Source organism: Cervus canadensis, chromosome 3 (genome assembly GCF_019320065.1).
Source record: "Cervus canadensis isolate Bull #8, Minnesota chromosome 3, ASM1932006v1, whole genome shotgun sequence".
Lineage (NCBI taxonomy): Eukaryota > Metazoa > Chordata > Mammalia > Artiodactyla > Cervidae > Cervus > Cervus canadensis.
Genome location: NC_057388.1, coordinates 62,567,137 through 62,594,816, shown reverse-complemented (window position 1 = coordinate 62,594,816; position 27,680 = coordinate 62,567,137). Strand labels below are relative to the sequence as shown.

The 27,680-nt window shown below is 39.3% G+C and overlaps 1 protein-coding gene across 5 annotated transcripts in view; it reads left to right on the top strand.

The window, feature by feature from the left end:
* Positions 1–27,259, top strand: part of PLEKHA8 (pleckstrin homology domain containing A8) — a 68,158-nt gene extending 40,899 nt beyond the window's left edge. For 4 of the 5 annotated variants that reach the window (XM_043463294.1, XM_043463295.1, XM_043463297.1 and 1 more), the window contains 6 exons: positions 3,073–3,131; positions 3,570–3,700; positions 4,355–4,425; positions 9,614–9,769; positions 15,689–15,750; positions 21,308–27,259. In XM_043463294.1, coding sequence (XP_043319229.1) covers positions 3,073–3,131; positions 3,570–3,700; positions 4,355–4,425; positions 9,614–9,769; positions 15,689–15,750; positions 21,308–21,505 — 677 coding nt within the window. In that variant the 3' untranslated portion in view covers positions 21,506–27,259. The remainder of the gene's footprint in view (positions 1–3,072; positions 3,132–3,569; positions 3,701–4,354; positions 4,426–9,613; positions 9,770–15,688; positions 15,751–21,307) is intronic. The other variant, XM_043463296.1, reaches the window with a different exon arrangement.
* Positions 27,260–27,680: the final 421 nt, after the last annotated feature.

Sequence of the window (27,680 nt, the reverse complement as noted above, 5' to 3'; positions counted from 1 at the left end):
TTAGCAAGTGAACAGCAGCAACAACACTATGAAAATGCATTTTACCACCTAAAACATTTTTTCAGATTAAAAAACATTACATATATAACTTTAAGTTTAAATTCCATTGACTTTTTGTAGAGCCAGTAATACCAGGAATTGCTAATGTGTTAAAGTTTGCTGTAGAATCTGTTTAACTATGTATCTCTTTTTTTAAGTCAAGGTTGATTTTGCATAGAACTTAACTGTTATAATTTAATGAGTTTTGACAAACGCATCTACTGGTGTAATCCACTCCTCTATCAAGACAGAATATGCTTTCATTATCCCAGAATGTCCCCTATTGCAGTCAGTCCCCAAACTGTCTCCCAGCCCAAGGCAACCGTACTGCTTTCTGTTACTGTAGGTTAGTTTTGCATGTTCTAAGATTTCAAATAAGTGGAATCACTTACATACTCTTGCGTTACACTCTCGGTGTAAAGTTTTCATCTTTATTGTTAGGTTTATTAGTAACTCATTCCTTTTTATTGCTGAATAGTATTCTGTTACGGGAGTATACCCCAATTTATTTCTTCAGTCTTCTACTGATAGACATTTGGATAATTTCTTATTTGGGGCTTTGTTGTTGTTGTTCAGTCTCTTAAGTCATATCCGACTCTTTTATGACCCCAGGGACTGTAGCCTGCCAGGCTCCTCTGACCATGGAATTTCCCAGGCAGTAAAACTGGAGTGAGTTGCCATTTCCTTCTCCAGGGGATCTTTCTGATCCAGGGATCAAACCTATGTTTTCTGCGTTGAGGTGGATTCTTAACCACTGAGCCACCAGAGAAGCCCCTGTTTGGGGCTATTATAAGTGAAATTGCTCTTAATATTTTTGCGTCTGTGGGCACATGTTTTCATTTTTCTTAATAACGTAGAGCGGAATTGCTGATTCATAGGGTTTGTACCTCTAACTTCGTGGAGTGGTTGTACCGTTGTGCACGCCTAACAGTAATGTATGAGGATTCTGGTTGCTTCACGTCCTCACTAGCACTTGATGGTGTCAGTATTTTTGGTTTTAGCCATTCCTGTGAGTGTTCAGTGGTGCCTTGTGGCTTTAATTTTTATTTCCCCGATGACTAATGATGTTGAGCAGTTTTTCATATATAAACCATTACTGTCTCTTCCTTCATGCCGTCTGTTCATATCTTTAATTTATTTTTAAAAGTTGGTTAGTTTTCTTTTTATTATTGAGTTGAAAGAGTTCTTTGTGTGTTCTGAATAATGTTTCATTGTAGACATTTTCATTATGAATATTTCCCCCCAGACTATGGCTTGTTTGCTTCTTTTTTTAATGATGCCTTCTGAAATATGTGGAATTTTTAATTTTCATTAAATCGATTTATTTTATTTCTTTTATAATTAGTACTTGCAGTATCCTAAGTAATCTTTGCTTATCCTCAGGGTCATGAAAATATTCTTCTGTGTTGTCTTCTACACTCTTTATTTTTTATGTTTACATCTATGATCCATCTTGAAATTAGTTTTCTATGTGGTGTGAGGTAAAGGTTGAGATTCCTTTTTTTCTTTTCCTTTACCTTGTTGTTCAAAAACCATTTTTTTGTTGTTGTTGTAAAAGTATCTTTTCCCTTTTTTGTTACTTGGCAGTTTTTTGAAAATCAGTTGACCCCATAAGTGTGGATCTGTTTCTGGAGTCTCTTCTGTTTCAATAATCTGTTTTTCGTTACCCTAGAATTATAGTATCTTAATTACTGTGCCTCATTTGTAAGGCTTGAAATCATATAATGTAAATTGTCCTCGTCAAGATGTTTGGCAATTCTAGGTCCTTTGAATGTCCATATGAATTTTAGCTTTTCAATTTTGTTAACAAGTCTGCTGGGATTCAGTTGAATCTGTAACCAGTTACTAGGAAATTGATATCTCAAACAACATTGAGTCTTTTATGAATGTGCCATATCTCTCCATTTAATTAGGTGTTTATTTTCACAGCAATGTTTTGTATAGTGTAAAGGTCTTACACATCTTTTGAAGCTGCCCAGCTAGCTCAGTCGGTAGGGCATGAGACTCTTACACATCTTTTGTCATGAATAGATTTTAAAATTTTATGTTTCTTTATGCTATCAGGAGAAGTATATCATTTTCTAATTGTTCATTAATAGCATACAGATACAGTTGACTTGTATATTGAATAGTTTTTTATAATCATGGATGAGTTAGTTTTACAAAATGTATTTTCTGTGTTTTTTGAAATTATCATTTTTTCCTGTACTTAATGTAATAAATTACGTTGTTTGGATGAATTTAAGCCTTCTATCTTGCTGTTTCTACCATTTTGGCTACTTATTTTGTATTTGTCTTATATATTTTTCCTTATGTACTCCTTTCTTGATTTCTAGACAATTAGTCAATTACTTTTTCATATTCTATTTTACTTCCTCTTTTAGCTTTTTACCTACCTTTGTTCCTGCCTTTCTTTTGGATGAGTCAAGTATTTTAGAATTTTATTACATTTTGTCTTTTTAGCTATACTCTTTGTGTTATTTTTTTCTTTTAATTTGCTCTTCCAACAAAAATATTTAAGCTACTATATATAATTTAAAATTTTCTAGGAGGCATATTAAATTTGTAAAGCAAAACAGATAAAGCTAATTTTAATAATGTATTTTATCTAACTTGGTATATATATCATCTGAACTTGGACTCAGTATAAAAAAATCATTAATGAGCTTTTTTTTTTTTTCTTTGATACTAAGTCTTTGAAGTCTGGTATATTTATACTTCACATTTCAGTTTGGAATAGGTACATTGATTGCCAGGTGCTCAATAGCCACATATCTACCAGCTACCATATTGGACAGTGCAGCCCTATTCTCAACTTAGAAGATTATCCTCACATGCCCTTAAGGCCTCATTGTAGTTACTCGGGAGCAGTACAGTAGAAAAAAGTAATGACAGTGTCCCAGAAATCTTTGAAGCTTATGTTTAGAAAATGATTTAAAAGCAAAAAATGAAAGTTGGGAGTGTTATCCATTAAGTTTATTTTCCACTTGAAAAAATTTCTTTTTCAATGATGTTCTCAATTTTTTCTTCTAGACAAACTTGGCCCTACGGTGTTTGCTCCTGTTAAGATGGATCTAGTTGGAAATATTAAAGTGAGTATACTAGCTTGTCTCTGAAGACTTAATTTGGAGGGAGTAGTTGCATGAAATCTTATCAAAAACAAATGGTTGTTGAGTTTATACTCAGGATGAAAAGCATAGGCCAGCTGTAAGAACCTTTCTCACAGGAGAAAAAAATACTTTAAAAACAGTGCCTTAAAACCCTCAAACTATTTAAATCTGACTTAAACCCAATAAGAATTCTCAAACAAATAAAACAGATTACTTGGAAAACATAAAGACGAAGGTAATAGAGGCTTAATTTATTTTAATATATATTTTAAATTATAATATTATATAATATTATAAAATTATAATATTATAAAATATTAATATATTTTAATTTCTTAGAGGCCTGCTTAACAAACTTATGTAAACTGACTTGCTTGGTAGCTTTAGCACTTTAAACTTATTTCTCTGCTTTTCCTGCAGAAAGTGAACCAGAAGTATATTACCAACAAAGAAGAGTTTACCACACTCCAGAAGATAGTGCTACACGAAGTGGAGGCCGATGTAGCCCAGGTCAGGAACTCGGCTACGGAAGCCCTCCTGTGGCTGAAGAGGTGAGGTGGCCGGGGTAGGGCAGCAGGTGAAATCTAGTCAAGTTGAAATGTTACCTGCAATAAGATTGTTAGGCGAAGGCGGCTACCTCTAATTGCAGGCTGGAACGCAGTTGTACAGAAGGCCTGATGAATAGAACGCCAACTTTTTTTTTTTTGCCTCTGTCTTGATAATGATAAAACATTGTTCATATTAATAGAATATAAAAGATAGGAATCATAAAGGACGGTAAAGCTGATTAGTTTGTCTTTAAGTCAGTGGATCACAAACTGTAACAGCATCAGAATCATTTCAAGGGCTTATTGAAAAAAACAGAGATTGCCCCACCCAAAACCCACAGTTTCTGATTCAGCAAGTCTGGAGTGGGGCCCCGGAATTTGCATTACTGGCTAGTTTCCAGATGATGCTGAAGCAGCTGGTCTTGGGACCACATTTTGAAAACCACTGTTTAGGTATTTCAGATAAGAATGATCTAGAGCAAGCTAAAGGGAAATCACAGGGAAGAAACAAAAAGGACAGCCATGTGACTTAATCTGTTTATTGCTGTGCCCAAGATACTGTTGAAAAAGAAGCTTACGTCTGCCATTTTTTCATACCTATTCAATATAAGTGAACTTTGGAAATAATATTTCCTCCTTTTTTTTTTTTTGTTTTAGAGGTCTCAAATTTTTGAAAGGATTTTTGACTGAAGTGAAAAATGGAGAAAAGGACATCCAGACAGCCCTGAGTAAGTGTTCTCTACATTTTGATTGATTAATTGAAGAGGATGTAGAATGGAGACCCCTGGAGGAGGAGACAGGGTGTGCTTTTCAAGATTTGATTTTGTTTCTTTTCCATTTCATTATTATTAATTGTTTCTCACTACCCATGAGATAGTGACCTGGTAATTTACATCTAATTTATTAAAAATCAGTTTGTCTTAAAGAAGAGCTAAATTAATAGAGAACCATCTTTCAATAGGAAAACCTAATATTTTAAAGAAGTCAGTTCTTAAATAAATCCTTATGTGTCATGAGCCCTACATAATTTTCCCAGGCTTCCCTGTCTGGAAACTTGCTGATGTGCCATGAAACAATATAAAGCTGATATTTCTGTAACACTGTATAAAAAATTTAGATAATCCTAACATCGATCTGTTTTTACAGGTCAGGTTATAGAAATTCTGAAAGACTAAAAGACTTGCTAAGACTACAAAGGATCTGGAGCAGGGTCACTTTGGGGTTGCTGTCTCCAGGGTCTTCATTCTTCCCACAAAAGGTCTTCTCCACCATCCCTGAGCTACCTGCATTTGGGGGCTTCTCATTCATCCTTGAATTTCGAAGACAGTATCAATTATATTGTCCACTGTACGTCCTGATTTCAGTACTAAAAGTATATTCACCATGACAGTTAGGACCCCCTAACCAGTATCTATCAAATTTTATGACTTTGTGGAGTGATTAACATCATGGACTTTCTGGAAAGTATTGTGCCCTTAGGCAATTTACTTTTCTGTGCCTCAGCTTCCTCATCTATAAAATGGAAATGATGATTTGATTTCCTTAATAAGATTGTTGTAAAGATTAAGTAGATTTATGCATGTGAAAAGATTAGAAATTTGGCATATAGTAAGCACTTGAAACTGAAGTCACTCAGTTCTGTCCAACTCTTTGCAACCCCATGGACTGTAACCTACCAGGCTCCTCGGTCCATGGGATTTTCTAAGCAAGAGTACTGGAGTGGGCTGCCATTTTCTTCTCCAGGGAATCTTCCCAACCCAGGGATCGAACCTGGGTCTCCAGCATTGCAGACAGGCACTTTACCATCTGAGCCACCAGGGAAGCCCGGTAAGCACTTACAGAGGTTAACTCTATTGCTGTTTATATTCTCATCATCATGACATATGCACAGTTAATAACCTACCAGAAAATGGGCTTATTTGTCCCAAATCAGAAATGGAAAGTTTACAAAGCTCAGTTGCTAAGCTAGAGATTTCCCTCCAGATTGACTTCTCAGTATGGAAATTTCACAGTAGAAGGAAGATTCCACCACCTCCACCTGCAAGAAAATGCAGATGGTATGGGATTCAGCACTGGGTGCCTGGGGGTGCACTCTGCTTGTCACAGGATGCTGCTGCTTTGTGATTGTTGGCTGTGTGAGGGACAGTGCGGGATGCTGATCCCACACCCCTCTGCTGGAGCTAGGGGAGAGGGGAACCCAGCTGCTTACCTTGGAGGTCGAGAGGAAGTTGAGGATATGCCATTTCTGCCCTGCCCCATCCCTATTTTCTCCCTACCTTTTATTTGGAGACTGGGCCCAGAGATGTTGACTTTGTGAAGAGAGAGGAGACTTAAAGGGTAAATGCTGCTTCAAAGCTGAAATAATCACAGCCAGTCTCAACTTTTCCTTCTTTCTCTTCCCTGCTGGACTACTTTTAGTGAAAAGGAAAGGGGGACTGTAAATTTGAGATTTTCATCCTGATGCTTAGGATTATTTCAGAGGTTTTCATGATTTAAAATATCTTTGCTTACAGGGATTCCTAGTTTCCTGCTGTGGTTCAACGTGGAGAGAGAAAGCTCCCCTAACCACCCCCTCCCCTCTGAACACAGACACAACAAGCTTTGTGCAAACAAATAGAGCTTTATAAGAAATGTTACACATTAACCACTTAGAACCCATAGGCTCCTTGATGCATATTTCTTCTAGACTAATGGCTTCTTTTTTCTCATTTTGAAATAATAGCTTTTATAAGTAGAACTTTTATCTAAAATGAAGTAGTTTGGGTATATAGGTTAAAGAGTGGGTATGTGTAATTTATATGACATATATAGGCAAATTAGCTTACATTTTTTCATTCTAAAATTGAATTTGAGTTATTGTAATAACAGCTACCATTTATAGAGCACTCAGTGTTGGCATGACACAAGGTTCTCCATAAACATCTTCTTTAGTCTGAGTACTCCCCTTTTATAGTGATAAACTAAACTTTAGAGAAGATAAGTACTTTCCCTAGGGTCCCAGATCCAGACCAGTGGTTCTCAGAGTGGTCCAAGGACAGCAGCATCTGAAAACTTACTAGAATTGCAGGCTAGTGGGTCCCACCTGACACCTGCTGACTCAGAAACTCCTGAAATGGGACCCAACAGTGTGTGTGATCGGTGATTCTAATCCATGTTACAATTTGAAACTCATTCGTCCAGAGCTGGGATGTTGAAGCTCACGTGTTGCTAGGCTACATTTGGTTATTTGGGAATTTTGACTGCCTCTAAATGATTATTAAATAAGCAGGAGTAAAAGTACTGAAATTAGTTACCCATAGTATTAGTTAATTTTGCCTCCTTTTCATGATAATGGACTGGTTATCCAATGCCTGAAAATTTTTCCTAACCTAGGAGTAGTAGGAGAATTAGTGGGGATAAATTAAAGATAAACCTTGATGATACTCCCAAATTTGAAATCTACTGCCTAAGACAGGTTTTGAGGTAAATGCTCATAAAACTTGCATAGTCTTAATGGCTTTAAAAATGGGAGATATGTAAAAGTTGAAAATGACAAAATGAAAGCAGTAACATCTATTAACTTTCTGGAAAATGCATGTATAGTCATTGTATTGCTGCAGTTCTGTGACCTAGAATGAGTTTTCAGCATCTGTAGGGAGATCATCAGCTTTACACTGCCCCCTTTTGCATTTGAGCCATCTCTTGAATCCCCCATAGTGATGATTGGAGTGGAATGTTTTGGGTGGTCTCATGCCAAGAGCTGCTCTGAACTCTAGTGTCCTCTGATATTCTCTAGAGATCATTCTAAGGAAAGAGTTGGGTACACAAAGCAAATGTGTTTAATGATCCACCTTGTAGCTGAGCCCCTCCATTCACAGATGCGACATCAAAAAGAGGCTTCAGAAAGCATCCTTGTAAGTGAAAGGAAGAAAAGTTGCTCTGCCATTTCATGCACCATTGTACTAAATGTTATATGCTCTGCACTGCTCCCTCAGCAGGGTAGCGTATTGCCACATCCCTCACCTCCAAATGACTTCATAAATGTCATGTAAACATTAACCTAACCAAAATCTCTAGCACAGAATAGGAAAAAAAAATTAAAGGATACTCAGTTATACAGTTACTATAAAAGGCTTTCACAAATAAGGAGAGCTATATGAGAGAGAAAATCAGAACTTGCTATTAGATATTTGACATCAAATCATAACTTGATCTAACTGTTCTGGAAGTCCTGGGACGTGTGAATGAAGTCATGCCATCTTCAGAACTATTCACAGCGTGTGCTCTAATGGCAGAGCTGGCTTACAGTACAAGTTTTCATCTCCATGGTGCCTGAAGGTAACATAGGATATCTTTGGGTACTGGTTTCATCTCTGTCAACTGGTTATTAAGTTAGCTTTTCTCCACACTATTCATTTTGCCTGAAACTTAGTCACTTTATAGAATTTGGGGGTTTTCCTAGTAGTAGGTCTTTTGGTGTGTGTGCTCAATTGCGTTCAACTCTTTGCAAGCCTGTGGCCTGTAGCCCGCCAGGCTCCTCTGTCCTTGGCATTTTCCAGGTGAGAATACTGGAGCAGATTGCCATTTTCTACTCCAGGATATCTTCCCTACCCAGGATTGAGCCATGACTCCTGCGTCTTCTGCTTGGCAAGCGGATTCTTTACTGCTGTGCCACCTGGAAAGCCTGCTGTGCCACCTGGAAAGCCCATTTAAATTATATCAAATGTTTATCATTTGGACAAATATATAAACACAATCCACCTACTACCTCATGACCCCATTACTTCCAGAGAAGATCTTCATTCAGAACTTGTTAGTTTATTATTATATAATAAATGCTTTTATACTTTAACTATATATTTATGTGTCCATAAACAGTATCTATATTATATTGCATGTTTTAAACTCATATACATGGTGTCACATTATACACATTATTCCTTTTCCACTCTATTTTCTGCTTATTCACTTTCAAATCTTTCTTCGTTCATGATTCTTGTCTGAGAACTTCCTAATTTAACTCATTTACAGAACTGAGATAATTCGTGTTTCCTGAGCTCAGTGAATGATTGATGCCACGCTTCCTGCCTTTACTTGTCTGCTTCTCAAGCTCTCTTAAAACTTGGATTTGTATTTCTCTATTGTCCTGTGTACAACCCAAAGTAACTTTGTAAGTCCTTACTAGTTATAGATTTGCAAGAAACATTCTCATGCATTCTGCTTCTGGACAGAATAGCTGTCTATCAGCAGTAATGGAAAGGTTGTTGGTACTCAGATGCTGTAATGGATTGAGGCATCATTTCTAAATACTTCGTACAAAGGTTTTGACTAACCATTAAAAAAAATGAGATCAGCGTTGTTTCCATAAATAGAATAAGGTTCCGATTTTTTTCAAGATACGGCTGGGAAAAGGCACATTTTTCATTTTCATTATTTTGTTGTATCACAAAGAATAAACATCAGTTTTGTCAGGATGCTTTAATGTGACAGGAATGGCCTAAGTCCTCATTGCTTTTAGTTTTGTGACCTTGGGCAGGTAACTATCTCTCTGGGTCTTCTGTTTTTTTAATCTATAAAAAGAAAAGAGTTGGGCAAGGTGATTGTCAGTGCTTCCTACTCAGAAATTTTGATTTAGTTTCTAAGGAACTGACACATTTAAAAAAACTGGAAGAAGGGAATCATTTATGTCTTTCAGAGGCCAAAAATACTTCCAGATTATAGAACATGCATTATGATAATGAATGGGTAGTTCAGTGAAGATTAATGTCTTTCATTTTCTAATCTTCTCTAGGTAACCAAAACAGGTCAGGCTTATAGACTTCATCCTAGCTTAATGCATCCTCACGTGGCAGGGATGTGTGCGGCCCTAGAAGTCACCTAAGGACTTTGGTCAAGTCTTTTTCTTTATGAGTTTTATTTGTTGGTTTTCAATTGCAGAAGTGGTCTTCCTAGGCCTGTTTCAGGACCCAGCCGAAATTCTCTGCTTCCCTCTTCTCCTGTTAGACTGCCTGGCTGGTGTTTTGCCCAGTGGAACTCTTCTCTTGGCAAGATGCAGGCACAGCAAAGAACAGCTGCCTCCTCTAGAAGGACCAGGTGGGATACAGAGATAGTGTTCCTGTAGAAGCTCTCTCTTCCTTAGACCAGGCTGCCCCTCTTACCTGGGCTCACCACATCCTTGTTTTCTTGCTATCCCATAGAAGGGGGCGTGAAGAAAGGTTTCTGGGCCTTTTTGAGTAGTTTACTTCACTGGCAAAGGGTAGGAAAGGTATAAAGTCCCTGAGGTTGGAGAAGTACTGGATCCAGAGCCCTTATAAACAGGCAGTTTGTCTGCCAGGTAAGCTCTGGAGCTGAAGGCTCAAAGACCAGGACAGGAGGCACCTGTGTTTGCTACATACTGTAAAGAAATGTGGGTTTCTTTTTACTTCCCCACCACAATTTCCAAATTAGAATGATCGTGACTATTAGTAGAAGAAAATAATACTATCTGTATAGTAAAGAAGACTTAAAAGAGTATACCTCTAGAATGCCCTATGTGGTTATCTCTGGGAGGCATGATTATATATCTCTTTAGTTCTTCCCTTTTTACATTGTCCGTGTTTTTAACAATGAAAACATTATTTTTGAAGGAAAAAAAAAAAGCAGTTTTATACCTTTTTAAACTACTACTGTGCTTCAGATGGGAAGTTCAGAACCCTTTACATGGCATTAAAAGGTCCTCCCAATTTGGCCCCATCTCCAGTATCTGCAGCCCTAGTGAATGGTTCTCCCTTCCTGCCACCATCTCCATGTAGCTTCCTCCGTCTGCAGCTCCAGCCACCGCCCTCCTCTCTGCCCTAGCCAGCCTTTGCGAGTCCTCTGGAGAATTCTCTTTGTCCACATGCTCCCAGGCTGGATTCACCTCTCTCGTTTCCTGTAGTACTAGATACAGATGTCTGTTACAGCAGTTGGCAGTTTACATAATAATGATTTGTTAAACACTGGTTCTCTTAAAAGCCCATGAACTTCCTGAGGATAGGGGACTGAGTTTAAATCACCCAGAGATCCCTGCTGCCTTGCACAGTAAAGGGTGTGTGGTAGGCTCATATGAAATTCTTATTGATGGAGCAGCTGTTCCATTGTGACTGTCCATGAGCAGATTGTAATGGCACTGAATTTCATCTGCTAATTTTTAATGGTATTTAATACCTTACATGGATGAGGATCACAAGAAATACAGTTTTCCCACTGTACTCTGTGACTCACCTCTGGATGTTTTCCATGGGCCTGTACACTATATTACCAGCCCAGACGGCTCCGCAGATGCTTGGAAAGTTGACAGTCTTGCTGATTTACCCCAGAGGCTGTGCCTAGTATTTCCTGCCCATCTGCACCGGTACACTTTGTGTGCTGACAACCCTTTCTTCACTAAGGTCTTGTATACCTTCTAAAATGTCTCTGATAACATCTGTCCCCTTAGAGAATCAGATAGGGTTTAAGTATGATTTTCATTGAAGACTTATATCTTTGACAATGCTCTAGCCTACTCAGACTCTTCTCTTAAGAAAAAGATTGAATTTCCTCTTAATTTCTCCTTTAGGCTCTCTAAGAGCTCCTTCTACACTTGAATTTATTCGTTTTTATCATTTCTACTTTAGCTTTGCTGTACTGGATGCTGGCATTTCAACCCATTCCTAAAACTTTAGATAGCCAGGGAAATCTGCTGTTAGAATTCAAATGTGCAGTCTTATTTTATACAAAATATAATGTATTTTATGCAAATTTGAATTGTGTAAAATTGTAGTAAGGTATGCTAAAAGTTCCCTTTTGAATGAATGAAAAGGGAACAAAAAGATGGGCACAATAAATGACAGAAATGGTATGGACATAACAGAAGCAGAAGATGCTGTGAAAAGGTGACAAGAATACACAGAAGAACTGTACAAAGAAGACCTTAATGACCCAGATAACCACGATGGTGTGGTCATTCACCTAGAGCCAGATATCCTGGAGTGAGAAGTCAAGTGGGCCTTAGGAAGCATCACTACAAACAAAGCTAATGGAGGTGATGGAATTCCAGGTGAGCTATTTCAAGTCCTAAAAGATGATACTGTTAAAATGCTGCACTCAATATGCTAGCAAATTTGGAAAGCTCAGCAGTGGCCACAGGACTGGAAAAGGTCAGTTTTCATTCCAAACCCAAAGAAAGGCAATGCCAAAGAATGTTCGGACTACTGCACAATTGCACTCATCTCACACGCGAGTAAAGCTCAAAATTCTCCAAGCCAGGCTTCAACAGTACGTGAACTGTGAACTTCCAGATGTTCAAGCTGGATTTAGAAAAGGCAGAGGAACCAGATATCAAATTGCCAGCATCTGTAGGATCATTGAAAAAGCAAGAGAGTTCCAGAAATACATCTGCTTCTGCTTTATTGACTACACTAAAGCCTTTGACTGTGTGGATCACAACAAACTGGATAATTCTTCAAGAGATGGGAATACTGGACCACCTGACCTGTCTCCTGAGAAATCTGTATGCAGGTCAAGAAGCAACAGTTAGAACCAGACATGGAACAACAGACTGGTTCCAAATTGAGAAAGGAGTACGTCAAGACTGTATATTGTCACCCTGTTTATTTAACTTATGTGCAGAGTACATCATGTGAAATGCTAGGCTGGATGAAGCACAAGCTGGAATCAAAATTGCCGGGAGAAATATCAGTAACCTCAGATATGTGGATGACACCACCCTTATGGCAGAAAGGGAAGACGGACTGAAGGGCCTCTTGATGAAAGTGAAAGAGGAGAGTGAAAAAGCTGGCTTAAAACCCAACATTCAAAAATGAAGATCATGGCATCTGGTCTCATCACTTCATAGCAAATAGATGGGGAACCAGTGGAAATAGTTCAGCTCAGTCTCTCAGTCGTGTCCAACTCTTTTGACTCCATGGACTGCAGCACGCCAGGCCTCCCTGCCCATTACCAACTCCCGGAGTCCAACCAAACTCATGTCCGTTGAGTTGGTGTTGCCATCCTACCATCTCATCCTCTGTCGTCCCCTTTGCCTCCTGCCCTCAATCTTTCCCAGCATCAGGGTCTTTTCAAATGAGTAAGCAGTTTGCATCAGGTGGCCACAGTATTAGAGTTTCAGTTTCAACATCAATCCTTCCAGTGAACACCCAGGACTGATCTCCTTTAGGATGGACTGACTGGATCTCTTTGCAGTCCAAGGGACTCTGAAGAGTCTCCTCAAACACCAAGTTAAAAAGCATCAATTCTTCGGCACTCAGCTTTCTTTGCAGTCCAACTCTCACATCCATACATGACCACTGGAAAAACCATAGCCTTGACTAGATGGACCTCTGTTGGCAAAGTAATGTCTCTGCTTTTTAATATGCTGTCTAAATTGGTCATAACTTTCCTTCCAAGGAGTAAGCGTCTTTTAATTTCATGGCTGCAATCACCATCTGCAGTGATTTTGGAGCCCCAAAACATAAGGTCAGCTACTGTTTCCACTGTTTCCCCATCTGTTTGCCATGAAGTGATGGGGCTGGATGCCTTGATCTTAGTTTTCTGAATGTTAAGCTTTAAGCCAGCCTTTTCACTCTCCTCTTTCACTTTCGTCAAGAGGCTCTTTAGCTCTTCTTCACTTTCTGCCATAAGGATGGTGTCATCTGCATATCTGAGGTTATTTATATTTCTCCCAGCAATCTTGATTCCAGCTTGTGCTTCTTCCAGCCCAGCGTTTCTCATTATGTACTCTGCATATAAGGTAAATAAGCAGGGTGACAATATACAGCCTTGACATACTCCTTTTCCTATTTGGAACCAGTCTGTTGTTCCATGTCCAATTCTAACTATTGCTTCCTGACCTCCATACAAATTTCTAAAGAGACAGGTCAGGTGGTCTGATATGCCCATTTCTTTTAGAATTTTCCACAGTTTATTGTGATCCATACAGTCAAAGGCTTTGGCATAGTCAATAAAGCAGAAATAGATGGAAATAGTTGTAGACTTTATTTTCTTGGGGTCCAAAATCACTGCAGATGGTGACTATAGCCATGAAATTGAAAGACCCTTGCTCCTTGGAATAAAAGCTATGACCAACCTAGACAGCGTAGTGAAAAGCAGAGACATTACTTGGCCAACAAAGGTTCGTCTAGTCAAAGCTATGAGTTTTCCAGTAGTCATGTATGGATGTGAGAGTTGGACTGTAAAGAAAGCTGAGCACTGAAGAATTGATGCTTTTGAACTGTGGTGTTGGAGGAGACTCTTGGGAGTCCCTTGGACTGCAAGGAGATCCAACCAGTCCATCCTGAAGGAAATCAGTCCTGAATATTTGTCGGAAGGACTGATGCTGAAGCTGAAACTCTAATACTTTGGCCACCTGATGTGAAGAACTGACTCATTGGAAAAGACCCTGATGCTGGGAAAGATTGAAGGCAGGAGGAGAAAGGGACAACAGAGAATCAGATGGTTGGATGGCATCACCAGCTCGATGGGCATGAGTTTGAGCAAGCTCCAGGAGTTGGTGATGGACAGGGAAGCCTGGCGTGCTATAGTCCATGGGATTACAAAGAGTCGGACACGACTGAGAGACTGAACTGAACTGATCCTAAAAGTATTAATGAAGCCTCACCCTAATTTTAGCAATAGACATTGACAAGAATTACATCATTTTAAAGCTAGAGGACTCAAATAAATTGTAAACTGTGTTTAAACTTGCAGCCACGCGACCTGGCTGTTGTGCTCAGTAAAAGGCAGATATCTGATGTCCTTCGGCAGTTCTGTGAGCCACACTGTGTTTTGCTGCATAGGAACTTGTGGTTGTAGTTTTGATGTCTAGGGTTTTTTTTGTTGTTGTCATTATTTTTACCTCTGCTCTTGTTACAATTTAAAATGTCTTTGTAACCTATTATAGTGTTACCCAAGCACTGATTAGATGGCAGTGGTGGTTGTACTAGTGCTAAAACTAGCCCATGAAAATAAACAAGTTTGGAATAAAATTTTGATGTGGTAAAACATGATAAAGAAGGTCAAACAACCCCCGTGGTACTCTGTGCTATAATTTAGGAGTGTGAGGACTCTGTAGACCACTAAAGATGATGCTGAAAAAATAAAATGGAGCATTGAAATAAAAATGCACTGTGGTGATATAGAGCTGTGCCTCCTGAGAGAATGTTTATTCCTGTAGAAAAATCAGTTTTCAATTTGGCATTTCAATTCAGCATTCAATTTGGATATTGAATTATTCAAAGCCTTCAGGAACACATCCCTTGCATAAAATGCAGTAATCTTGTTCTTGAGATTATTTTTTGTAATTAAAATTATTATATAGAAGTTTTTAAATCTCCTTCTAAAACTCAGTGGGAAAAAAATAATAGGTTTTTATCTTTAAAGTCTAGAATATGAATTGACTTATTAATAAGCCTCACCAGTTACTTTATATCTAGCTTAATAACATCAAGCTGTTCTTTCCATGATAGTTTTCAGAGTTCTAGCTTTAATACTGTATATCCAGGGTCATGGGACATCTAGGACTAACATTTGACATCCCAGAATAGAATGTTAGAATTGAAGAGAAAATACTTAGAGAAAACTTTACAAAGAGGACAACAGATGGTTAGAGAGGTCGGCTAGGGGACTGGTGCAGGGTCACACAACATTTCAAAGAACTGCATTTTTCTGTTTTTATAGTGTATTTTAAATTATATTCTCCACATGACAATATCCTTTCCTCCCTTTTTACTTCCTTATATGTGTTGAATTTTCCAACCATAATAATAAGCTGCCATTCAGCTATATTGACACAGGGTAAGAGTGGAAATACCAATTTTTCTTTAAAAAAAAAATCTCTGGAGGTTTTGTTTTTCCTACTCAAGGACTTTTGGGGTATGTAATCTTGTAATTAAGCTTTTTTCCTCAGTTTTTAATACCTAAGGAATGTGCTGCTATGTATATTAGAAAGGACATGATGCAAATAACACATCAAATTCTGATGAAATTGTCCCTCATGGAGTATTTCTTCTTTTCAAGATAATGCATATGGTAAAACTTTACGGCAACACCATGGCTGGGTGGTTCGAGGAGTTTTTGCGGTAAGTAAGCCTTCTGCCTCCTAATGTTCTGATGGTCTCAGCAAGGTGTTTTGTTTTGCTTTGTGTGTGTGTGGTATTTCTGTTTTCTTTGTTTTTGAGAATAAGAACAAAACGTTGCTTATTTCATTGAAATCTGTAGGTCTGTTGTGTGGAAATGTTGGCAATAAACAGTAAGAAAAGACTTAGAGTGTGCTTCACCTAGTTCCAGGGACCCTGAGATTTGTCTCAGAAGTGGCTGCCTTTCTGATGAGGTAGTAAAGAGTGTCGGTGTATACTAGAGATAGGCAGGAGGCGGCCAGGTGCTCACCCTCTGAGGGGAAACCGGTGGTGGTTTCAAGCCCATAGCTCCCTCTGCTGCCTGTCAGGGTCAGGCCTGGTAATTCTCAGATTTTAATACATCATTTTTCCTAAACTGAATTGTATCTTTGAATATTAACTGACCTGGGTTGCCAGTGGCCAGAACTGGAAATCTCTTCTTCGCCAATTATTCTCCTTGTGGAAGTGTTTGTATTTGTGTGTGTTGGCTCCTGTTACCTATTATTCCTTCCTTCCTAGCATGACCTGGGAAGAACACACACCTGAGAATCATAGTACTCAGGTGGACAGATCAGGTCATCTGCTTTGTAAAATAGCTGGAGCAGATGGCCCCTTTCTGTCAGCAATAATATTCTGTGATTCTCCCATCGGGCGAGAGGTCAGCCATAGTCAGGTGCAGCCATGAAAAGGCTGAATCTCATGTCATGGTACAATAGGAAATGTCAGATTAAAAATAGCTTGCAGATGAAGTCTTTTTCTAGTTTACCCAAGGTAAGAACTGTTCAGGTCATGATTTCTTAGGAGAAAGGTAAAGAAAGTGGGAGGAATTTATCATGGAAGAAATCAAATTTTAGTGAAAATGAAACATTTTACTGTTCACTGGAATAGGGGCCAGACCAGTTGCAGCTACACACTGCTCACACATCCACCTTCAGTGGATGTTTAATAACGTAATAATAGATTCTGTGTGGCTATTGGACACTTAACATCGTGTATCAGACACTGTGCCAGGTACTTCTGTGTTCATTATCTTTGGGAATCCTTAGTATTAGCTCCTGCTGTTTTACAAGTTCAGAACTGTTCATTTCAGTCCCAGAGTGAGGCAGGGGCAGAGCCCAGGTCTAAACCCAAATCTGTCTCCAAGGCTGATGCTCATCCCACACATCACAGCTCTCCACAGTGAAGATAGAATCATTGAGAAGCTGCTAGTGAGAAATTAGGCAAAAGATGCTGCTCCATTCATCAATCTCCTTGAGTAAATACTGTGATTGCCTGCAGGTGCCTGACACCCAAGTTCCCTTGGTGAGATGAAAAGCAGGGAAACATTGAGTTGCCTCATTTATAAGAAACATAAATGTGGTTTTGTTTTTTTTTTTCAGTAGAGAGGGCAGAGTTTAATCCTGAAATATTGATGATCCAAGAGACATTGCCAATAAGAATGAAGCTATAGCAGAAAATTTATCATGAGCATGTCTTTGAGAGGACATTTTAACTTACAGCATTTTTCTAAGTAATTTAGATTATTTAGTAATTAATTTAGTAATTTAGATTCATTGTAAACATAAAATGTATAGAAAAATAGAAAGGGTAAAACTTAAACTGTCCACAGTCTCACCATTCTATAATAACCATCTTCAACATTTTTGTGTTTTATCTTCTTAGCTCTTATTTTCATATATTTAACATATTCTTTTCAATGTTCTATTTATTGTGTATATTTATATAAATATCTATTAATAGATATTTCTATTTTATGTTTATGTGTATAATTATCTTAATTTTGTATACTTACTCTGTATATGCATATAAATTTTTTGACACTTAGCTGGTTTTGTATTGTTTTTCTCCACTCTTTCAGTTTTTATATTCTCTAGTTGTATTGAGGAATAATTGACATACGTTACTGTATGTTTAAGGCACACAGCAAGATGGTTTGATTTAAATGTATTATAAAATGATTACCACAATAGGTTCCGCTAAATCCATCTTCTCATATAAATACAATAAAAAGAAAAGAAAGGAAAAAGGAAAAATTTTTCTCCTTGTGATGTGAATTCTTAGAATTTACTCTTTTAACACGTTTGCTCTATATCCAACAGCAGTATTAGCTGTAGCCATCCCCACTTATTTTTAGGGATTGCATAATATTTCCCCCAGAATAGAGGTAACGTAATTTATTTGTCCAAACCTTTGTGTTGGAAATTTCAGTTGCTTCTAAGTTTGTTTTTACAGATGAAACGGCATCTGTTTTTATGCATTTTTGACTAAAACAGTTATTTCCTCGAAATAGGTTCCTAGAAATATTCCATAGTATTCCTAGAAGTATTCCTAGAAGATATTCCATAGAATATCTGTGTCTAACGCAAAGAACTAAAACCCCAACTTAGAGCACTTACAGTGCACTGGATGTTGTTTTAAGTGCTTTACTTACATAAAGTTATTAATCTCATAACTCTGAAGTAGGTTCTCCTATTTTCCCTGCTTATAAACGAAACCTGAAACACATGGATGTCAGGTAATAACACCCAAAGTTATAGGAAAAGAGCATCTTGAAGACTCTTGATGCTACTGCCAATAGTTTTTAAATTTTCTGATTTTTAAGAAAATAGATTCTGTTGAGCATTTGGTAACAGCATTATTAATAGAGGAACTTCCTCTCAGTCTGTCTCCTATTATTCTCCAAGTCATCCCTACTTTGGGAAGTTTATTGAGTTTTCTGATGTCCTGATTAAAATCATCAGGGGAAGATCTAACTAATCTTGGTTGCTCAGGGAAATATCTTTTACACTCACGGAATCTGACTGACTTAACAGCCAAATATTGGACGTTCATCTTTGAACAGTTATGGTCTGTAGAACTGACGTCTGGTCTAGGCTCTGTCCCTTTCTGTGGCTCTCTTTTTTGGCTTCCTCTTCAGCTGAGTTCTGTCATTGTTTCCCAAATAACCTCAGCTGCATCATTGTTCCCTAGGAGCCTTTGAGAAATGCATTGTTGTGGACTCCACTCTGCTCTGGCGAAACTTTAAACATTTTTTATTTTATGTAAATACACGAATGTAGTTTTATTTTGCTTTTTATTACAGAGTCCAAAAAGGTTATAACAAAAAACGACAGTTTGTTCCATACTTCCCAGACTCACTAAAAGAGGCTGCAACTTTCAAATGCTTTGGCTATTTCTTCCAATACCTCTGTGATTCTAAAACTATTTACTCTTCTTTGTGGCCCTATCAATTTTAATTAATGTTGATTTCTGTTATGGATTAGAGTTTAGCTATCTCAGACCTTACTGTCACTACCTCCCCTTTCCCTGTATAATTAATTATATCACAAGTCAACATGATGGTGATGAGCCAGAATTCTATGACTTTTTTTGTTCTTTCTTAAATGAGTTTTATGTTTTTCCCTGTACCATGAACTCTCTCATATCACCATCATTTTGAACTCACAAAATGATTGATTATTATTGGATTATTATGGATTATTATTGGATTATCTATATTTTTTCCAGAACTTTCTAAACTCTTATTCCAGTCTGATTTGTTGTACTGCTGTTGTCCTAGAACTTTTGTTCTCAAATCTCCCTATACTGAGTCCCCACCTCACCTTAATTTTATTTCCCAAATCCTGTGACTTCCTATTTATTGGTCTAATCCCCCCTTTTTTTTTATGATATCCAAACTCTATTAGCTTCCTAAAAAAAAGAGTGCAAGGGAACTAAATTTTTGAGTTCTTACATGCCTGAAATTGTCTTTATTCTGCCCCCATTTCCTAGAGTGTTGCTTTGGCTGGTGTAGAATTCTGAAGTGAAAGTTGCTCAGTCGTGTCCAACTCTTTGCGACCTCATGGACTGTAGCCCACCAGGCTCCTCTGTCCATGGGATTCTCCAGGCAGGAATACTGGAGTGGGTAGCCATTCCCTTCTCCAGGGGATCTTCCCAACCCAGGGATTGAACCCGTGTCTCCCGCATTGCAGGCAGATTCTTTACCATGAACCACCAGAATTCTAGGTTAATAGTGATTTTCTCTCAGAACTTTGAAGGCAGTCCTCTGATGTTCTCCAGCTTCCAGTGTTACTACTCTAAAACCTGTAAAATCTAATGTATATAAACCGCTCCTCACCTCCTCCTAGATGCTTTTAGGATCTATTCTTTATCCCCACATTCTAAAATTCCACCATGTTTGCCTTTTGGTCTTTATCATTCATTTTGCTAAGCATTTGACTAGGTCTTTAAATCTGGAGACTCATATCCTTCTGTTCTGGGCGATTTTCTCTCATGATATTTTTGGACAGTTGCTTTTCCTCCGTCCTCTGCTCTCCCGTATACCCCTACCATTATTTGAGTGTTTATGATGTGCGAGGTAGTGGAGTAAACACATCCTGCATGTCCCATTAATCCCTCAAATAAGGAAAGTGCTACCAGTCATCTTCTGCAGACGAGGAGACTGAGGTTCTAATTTAGTCCCCTTGCTTAAATTCCTCAAGCTAACCTGTAAAAGATTTGGGATTCAAGTCCAGGTCTCCTCACCTAGTGGCTGTGCTGTAACCACTGCATAATGCCAGTCACTCTCCAGTTGCAGAAAGGAAGAGGGTTGATTCTCAAAGGCTTTCAATATAAGGAAGCTCAAGAAAGCAACTGCAAGATTTTTTACAATCTATTGAAGATTTAAAAAGCCTCCGGAGTAGAGCCAAACCGGTAGATGCCAGAGAACAGATTTCAGTACGCTTAGGGAACAGTTGGCCTGTGGAGGGAGGGGAGCTGTAAGGAGCTTAGGAAATCTTTCCTCAGGGAAGCAGTGTGGTTGGTGGTGTGGTTGAAAAAGCAGAGAGATGATCTTAAGTTCAGATCCTGGCCCTGGCACTTATTAGCTGTGTGATTTCCATATGTAAAATAGGGATATAGATTGTACAGGGTTCTTACAAAGATTAGCTGGGATAAAATACGTTAAAGCACCAGCATGCAAGCAAACCATAAATGTTAGCCCCCTTCATTTTTAGAAAATATTCATGAATACAAAGGAAATCTCTACATAAGGGTGAATGGGACATAGGTAAAGAAAGTATGTGGAGATGAGATATAAATAGGATGGTGAGCTGCCGCCAGGCTGGCCATGTGCCAACAGAGACTCTGCAAGCAGCATGCGTGCAAGTCATCCTGAGCACTCCACGGGAAGAGTCTGGATCACTGTGAATGAGAAAGTTTGAGCTTTTCTCAAACTGTTCTCCTCTCACCATTCCCTGACTCGATGGGATCATTCATCCTCAGGATAGCCCAAGACTTGATGGGATCATTCATCCTCAGGATAGCCCAAGCCCACGTGCTTCTTCAAGCATTAAAGTGATTTGGTTCTTAAAACATATTGAAGAGTCCATGAGCTGAAGGAATGTGTGCCTGTTTTTTCACTCTTGCTCGCCTTAGCTCTGTGTCTCTGTGTGACTGTGTGTGCACGCGTATGCTTGTGCATGAGTATAATGCGCAAGAGAGCATGTCATGGTGCAACTTTTCACGAACAATTCTTTTGCAGTTAGCTCTGAGGGCAGCTCCATCCTATGAAGATTTTGTGGCTGCATTAACCATTAAGGAAGGCGACCACCAGAAGGCAGCTTTCAGTGTTGGGATGCAGAGGGACCTCAGCCTTTACCTCCCTGCCATGGAGAAGCAGCTGGCGATACTGGACACTTTATATGAGGTCCACGGACTGGAGTCTGATGAGGTGGTATGACATCTGCAGGCTAGCGCTGCCTCCTCACTTCAGGGAATAAAGTTTGCTAAAGTGTTTTGTTGCCCGACTTAAATTTCCAGCAGCAGCTCCAACTCTCTCCAATCTCTTACTTGGGGAATGGAGAGGGGAAGGCAAAGCCTAGTGCTTTTATATATAATTTTTTTCAATGCTGTATGTTTCATGTGTTTAAAAATCAAGGTGCTATATATTTAGTTCAAAAGGCCTCATGGAAAACCAAATCGTAGCTGTTATGTAGATGTGAACAGCAAGTTATAAGAGCAAATTTGACAAATGAATTTGTTAGTATTATGTTTTGTTTTTAGCTTTTAGTTTTAATGGGTCACCCAAACCCAAGCTGAAAATGAGCAATTTTCTGTATAGTCCTCTGTATGAGGACTATAACTCATAGCCAGTATTTCAGTCAACTTAGATTAGTCTAAAATTTTCAAGGGAGTTAGGCCCCTCTGTTGAAGCTATTGAAAATGTAGAGTTTGCTATTCCTAGATGTTCTGCAGAGAATTCTCTTCTCTGTGGCTCTGTGGGCCAGAAGAACCTGTGTATACAACACATCCGGTACACTGGTTGTAACCAAGCAGTACCATCCCATTTACAGGTGGGGAGACTGGCCCTGAAGAGACGAGTGGTGTGTCCTTGCCCCGAGCCGGGGGATAGTACGGGAGAGGTGGGTGGGTCATCTGAGGTGACCCCTGTGCAGTACACACCCTTTGCCACCTGCTTTCCCCTGCATCGTCTCAGTTGGACATCACAGCAAAACCATGGTATTCAGGGATTATTATTAAACTTCATAAGTAAGGTTTAGAGGTCAAGGGATAGGCTCAGTCACATAGCCGCTAAATAGAGGAACCACATGATTTCCATGTGTGACCTGGACCACCTCTGCATCAAAATCACATGGAGAGCTTGTTTGAAAATTAAATTCCCAGGCCTTACCTTGACCTGAAGATTCATAATTGTGGGAGTAGGACTCAGGATAATAAACCTTGAATTTGAATAAATTTTACAAGGTATTCTTGTGCAACAGGGTTGAAGAACTATGAGATTAAATTCTAGTTTATGGAATTCCCAGTCTTCTGCATGAACTAAATGTATCCTTTCTTGCAAAGAGGAGGAGGCCATCATTGAAGTGAAGTAGTTAAAAGGAGAGTGAGAAGTGGAGCGAGTTTACTCAGCAGCTTTCTTAACTGAACCAGCAGGCCTTGGTGTTGTCCCCAGGGGCCACAGTTCCGAATGTGCTCTCTGACCAGTCTTGGCTTAATCGCTAATACTGCAGAGTGGGCTAAATGCAGCTGCTTATCTGTCTCAAGAGCTTTGGGACCATGTCACAGTTTAAAAGTGGGATTTTTAAGTCTTTCATGAAACAACCCAAAGAGTGTGACGTGATGCCAGGACTGTGGCCTCAGTCCTGCAGTAAGCCAGGCTGCCAGGAGTGGGCGTGGGGGAGAGGCCACGGGTACCTTCTGTGCCAGAGACCACTAGCTTAAAGTCGCTGGAAGGAAAGGTCCAGCACGAGGTGGCTCCCCAGCTGGAAGTGGTGTTCCTTTGAGGGGTCCAGGGGATGCTGCCCTGAGAGCAAAGAGAACCCTCTCCTTGGGTGGGAGGTTGCTATGGGGAAGGGTACTGATTTGGTCTTTTTGTCTGTCTTTAAACAGATGAGTGGGCAGCTAACGTAGCTCAAATTACTGAATTGGGTACTCTGTACAATAAGGACTTGTGTAAAATGCTTAAACTTTAGAAAAACAGTATCGGCTATTTTAAAGCTGGAGAGACAAAAAGTGCTGAAGTGACATTGATTCTTTCATATTTTAGCACTTGCTGTTGGCAGCTGCCAAGGTGTGTGTGTTGTCTCCTCCACTCCCACAAGTAATTAGTGCGCATCTCCTTCTCTGGCTAATGTGGGCATGATGGCAGGACTCGGGGATAATTTAGACTTCCTGCCCTTCAGAGAGCCTCCTAAAGGGAAGAAAAAAGCCACCAGCCTTTGCTTTACGTTGAGTGAATGTGCACATTAGCCCTTGTGCCATCAGGTGGGGAGGCTACCTGGAGATCGTAAGTGTTGTGAAGCATGACCATTTTGAGCAAATGCTGGTGCTTCCTGTCACATCAGGTGAACTGCTGTGGTCCCTGGCAGAGGTGGGCTCACGGAAAATACCTCAGATTTTCCACCGAGGCTCTGAATACACACAAAAAGAAAGCTGCTCAACATAACCATTTCACATTATATAGGTACTGCCTTGGCATATATGACCCAGTTTTCTGGAGAAGATTTCATATTATCTGGGATCTTTGGTCAGAGAAGCTTGAGTAACTTGAATAAGTCACATTATCTACTCAACACTTTTCCAGCCCTACAGAAAGGGGGTAATGTTTTTTAATAAATATTTTCCTTACTGGAGCATGTTAAGTTTACCTGAGATGCATAAAGCTCTAGAAATTGAATTATCATCATACTAGATGATAAATTCAATTTGACCTGAAGCTTGACACAGTCAGAGCTTTATCCTGGACCTTTACTATTTGCTTCTCCATTTTACTTAAAGTCACAATTTGTGCTAATTTGCATTTACTATCTAAGAAGAGGACAAAGAGAAAAGAGAGTTAAGGCTTTCTCTCCAGAATCCTCCCAAGATTCCTGGGGCTTCCAAGCTTGCTTTCATTCTGACAGTAAGAGGAGATGGGAAAATGGTATTATGTTTGTTGGTGGAGTAATCACCTTGCTCAATCATTTTTAGGATTCCCTTTCTAGATTAACCTTTAGAGAGATCTTGAAGGAAAATAGAAGGTAATGTGTCTTCTAGGTGTCATTAGAAGCTAATAAGTAGCATTTGAACAATCTCTCACAAGGTACTTTCATACCTTTCATACTTTCGTACTTTCATAATTTCATTCATGTCTATACTTCTTCCCACAGCAGAAGCCAGGCCTTACACTTAGGAGGGATTAACGTGTGTTTGTCTAACTGAACAAAACAAAATCCTGTTAATGATGGCAATTTTTTGTCCTTTGAAAGCAAATTTGATTCCTTGTATCTAATCTTGACAAAAATGCTAAGTTAGAAGGGGGTACCTTTTGGGGAAGAAACCAACTTGTGTCTTTGAAGAGGAGATGATTTTCTCATCACCTCCTGATCCAGCTCTACAGGAAGTGTAGAAGTGGGGCTCTTGGAATGTTGAGCACATCTATCCCCAGGAAATTGACTTTGAAAGGCAGCATTTGTTAGGATGTCTAAGTATTGACTTCAGGGGCCTTGTCATCATTATTTGTGTCATTCTGAATATAAATCCTCCCCAAATGTCATATTCCATGATGAGGGATATCTGAACTCCATAGTTCAGTCCTACTGCCTCTCTCTCCTCTTCTGTTACTAATGGTTGTGAATAGTACCCTCATCAGAGTACCAAACCCATCCCCTTTTTTAACTGTTTTGCTCTATTCCTCAGCAGCAGCTTTCTGGCACATAGGTGGAGCATCTGGCACCAGCCTAGCCAGGGTCAGGTGCCCAGCCAATGAGGATTCTCTCTCAGTCTGCGAGCGCTTCTTAAAGAACCCCTGTCCCAAGGTATAGCTGTGAAGCAGGTGACCACATGGTATGTACTGTCTAGGAAAAGTGATATGTTATTAGATAAATGCTGCTGGAAAGATTTGCAGCCTTCTCTTTTTGATTATTAATTACACACACGCACATATATCCATCCCTAAAGTTAATGTTTTCAGTTTCCTATTTTTGGAAAAGTGTTTTTAATTAGGAAAAGCTTGTGGTAGGGACCAAGAAATAAATTACACTTTTCTTTATTAAATTTGAAGTAAACTAAAAGAGCTGAAGCAAGAGGTATCTTATTAAAGAAACCAAATCTAATGGTGAAAAATCAGAAGAAATATTTAAGTCAGTAAGGAAAGTCAGAGGGTTATGAGCAATACAAGATGTGATTTTGGGAGCTTTCTGGAAGAAAACTGTTCTTGTGTTTTTTTCCTACTAAATGACCATGTACTATAAGAAGCTGGTTACATGATGGTGCATTTCTGAATCACTTGCTTCTGATTTTAGGTTTTTTTTTTTAATAATTCTTCAGCTTTCCTGCCCTCATGTTTGATTTCTTTTTCAAGTGAAGTGTCAGCCTTTAAAATTTTTTTTCAATTTAGAATTTATGAGTACAGTACATCCTAAGCCATTGTTCTGTTAGCTGAGCTAATGTGTTTTGTCTTGGAATGCCTGACTTCCATGCTGTTTGTGATCTGGTGGAATCTGTACATGAGCTTCAGTGTCAACAGCAACCCATGTCCCAATGACATGCATGTAGAGTGCTTTACTTGGAAACACACTCTGCTTCCAGGCGGCCCTTCATTGTCTGCAGTTGCTTACTCAGGGGTTCATAATAATGTCATAAAAATCCCCACTAGCTGTCTAATAGTATTGTAAGACTGCTTATCTATTAACAGGGTGTAGTGGTCCTTTCAGCAATTCCATGAGCGTACTGTTCACTTGACCTCCTCTGGAAATGCCCCCCTCTACGGCCATACCACCCTGAACGCGCCCGATCACGTCTGGAAATGCCCCCAGACCAGTCCTGGCACAGGCAGTAGCCTGTGTGCAGAGGCCGTCTGCACGATTTCTCACCGCACTGCTGCCTCAGGGCACTTGGAAGTGCCCCTCAGCAGTACAGTTGACGCAGGCGTTGATCTTTCTTCTGCACCATTTCTGTATAACCTTTCATTTCAAAAGGAGAAAACATAGCACTCCTGCGGAACACAAGTGTTCCAAATTCTTTGGTTACCCTTTTTAATCACCTCTCTTTCAGAGTGAACACATGTTCTCAGCTACACTATGTGAGAACACAGGCAAGAGACCTTGCTTGTTCTAAGCACTGGGCTTTCTATTTTATGTATTTTAAAGTCTGATCAGTATTTCCTCCCAGACTTTGTAAACAGAAACCACTCTGGGATGCTTGGTACCCCTAGCAAAGCTGATCTCATCCACAGATTCCCACATATCTGTGTCTATTTATAGGTGTATTATGGAGTCAGTTGTGACGAGAAGGGTGATCTGGAAGTAATTCTGTTGCTTCCCAGAAGGCTAATGAGCCAGTCTCGTGGCATGTTTGATGTGTGAGTCCCCGGTGTCATGACAATTTCCCTAGAATGTCAGTAAGCAGCCCAACTACCTCATGTGAAATTGGCTGTGGACAATCTGTGTCAGATGAGACATGTGTTAAGGTTGATTTAATCTGGTTAATAGATTGGACAACATAATGTCTCTGTAAAGAAGAAACACATTAGACCAGATGCCAAAGGCTACTATGTACATAGATTTCCTTGGATTGCTTTTTAAAGTCAGTGTTTAATTCTGCCCCCAGTATTTTCATCTCAGTTGGTTGTGATTTCATAGATCCATGCACTTTGAATATCTGTCACATGCAGTCCTATGTTACCTGTTCTTGTCCTTCAGCATTTTGAATGAGCATCATAATGACGGTGGAAAGCAAGTGTCCAGTGGTTTGTTGATTCCTTAATTTTAATGGACATTTACTTAGATATAATGTGTTGGAGCCTTTAAGGATCAACTGGATAAATGAGAATTTCATGTTTAGGTTTCATGTTAAACTTTGTCCAAGTTCATACTCTGTATTTTGTGGGGAGGGGGAACAAGGGAGGGATTTACTTTTTTTGCAAAAGTATTTGAAAACATTTGTCAGATTTTATATTCATTAGTTATAATAAACTTATTTTTCAAGTATTTTATCAAGTGCTTCTCTGGAAGATTTTTGTGTGGGGTTTTGTTTAATGAATGTACCAGTAATAAGATTCATTTACTGGAACACATCCTACTTGCTGGGCATCCCAGGCTCTTTACAGATATTAATACACTTAATCCTCCTAATCAGCCTTTAGGGCCAGTACTGTTATTAGCCTCAAGTTACAGATGAGAAAACTGAGGCACAGACTGGGGAAGCCCCTGGTCTTAGATCCCTCAGCTGATGAGTAGAGCCAGGCTACACACTCAGGCAGCCTAGCTCCAAAATCTTTATAACAAACTACATAGACCTAAACAAAAAATAATTTTGAAGCATCAAATGGCCACTACAGTGGCACTGCCCAGGGTATTCTAAGCAGACTAGAAAGACCAGCTGCTGTCACAGGTGGCCGTGTTCTTCGGCCTGGT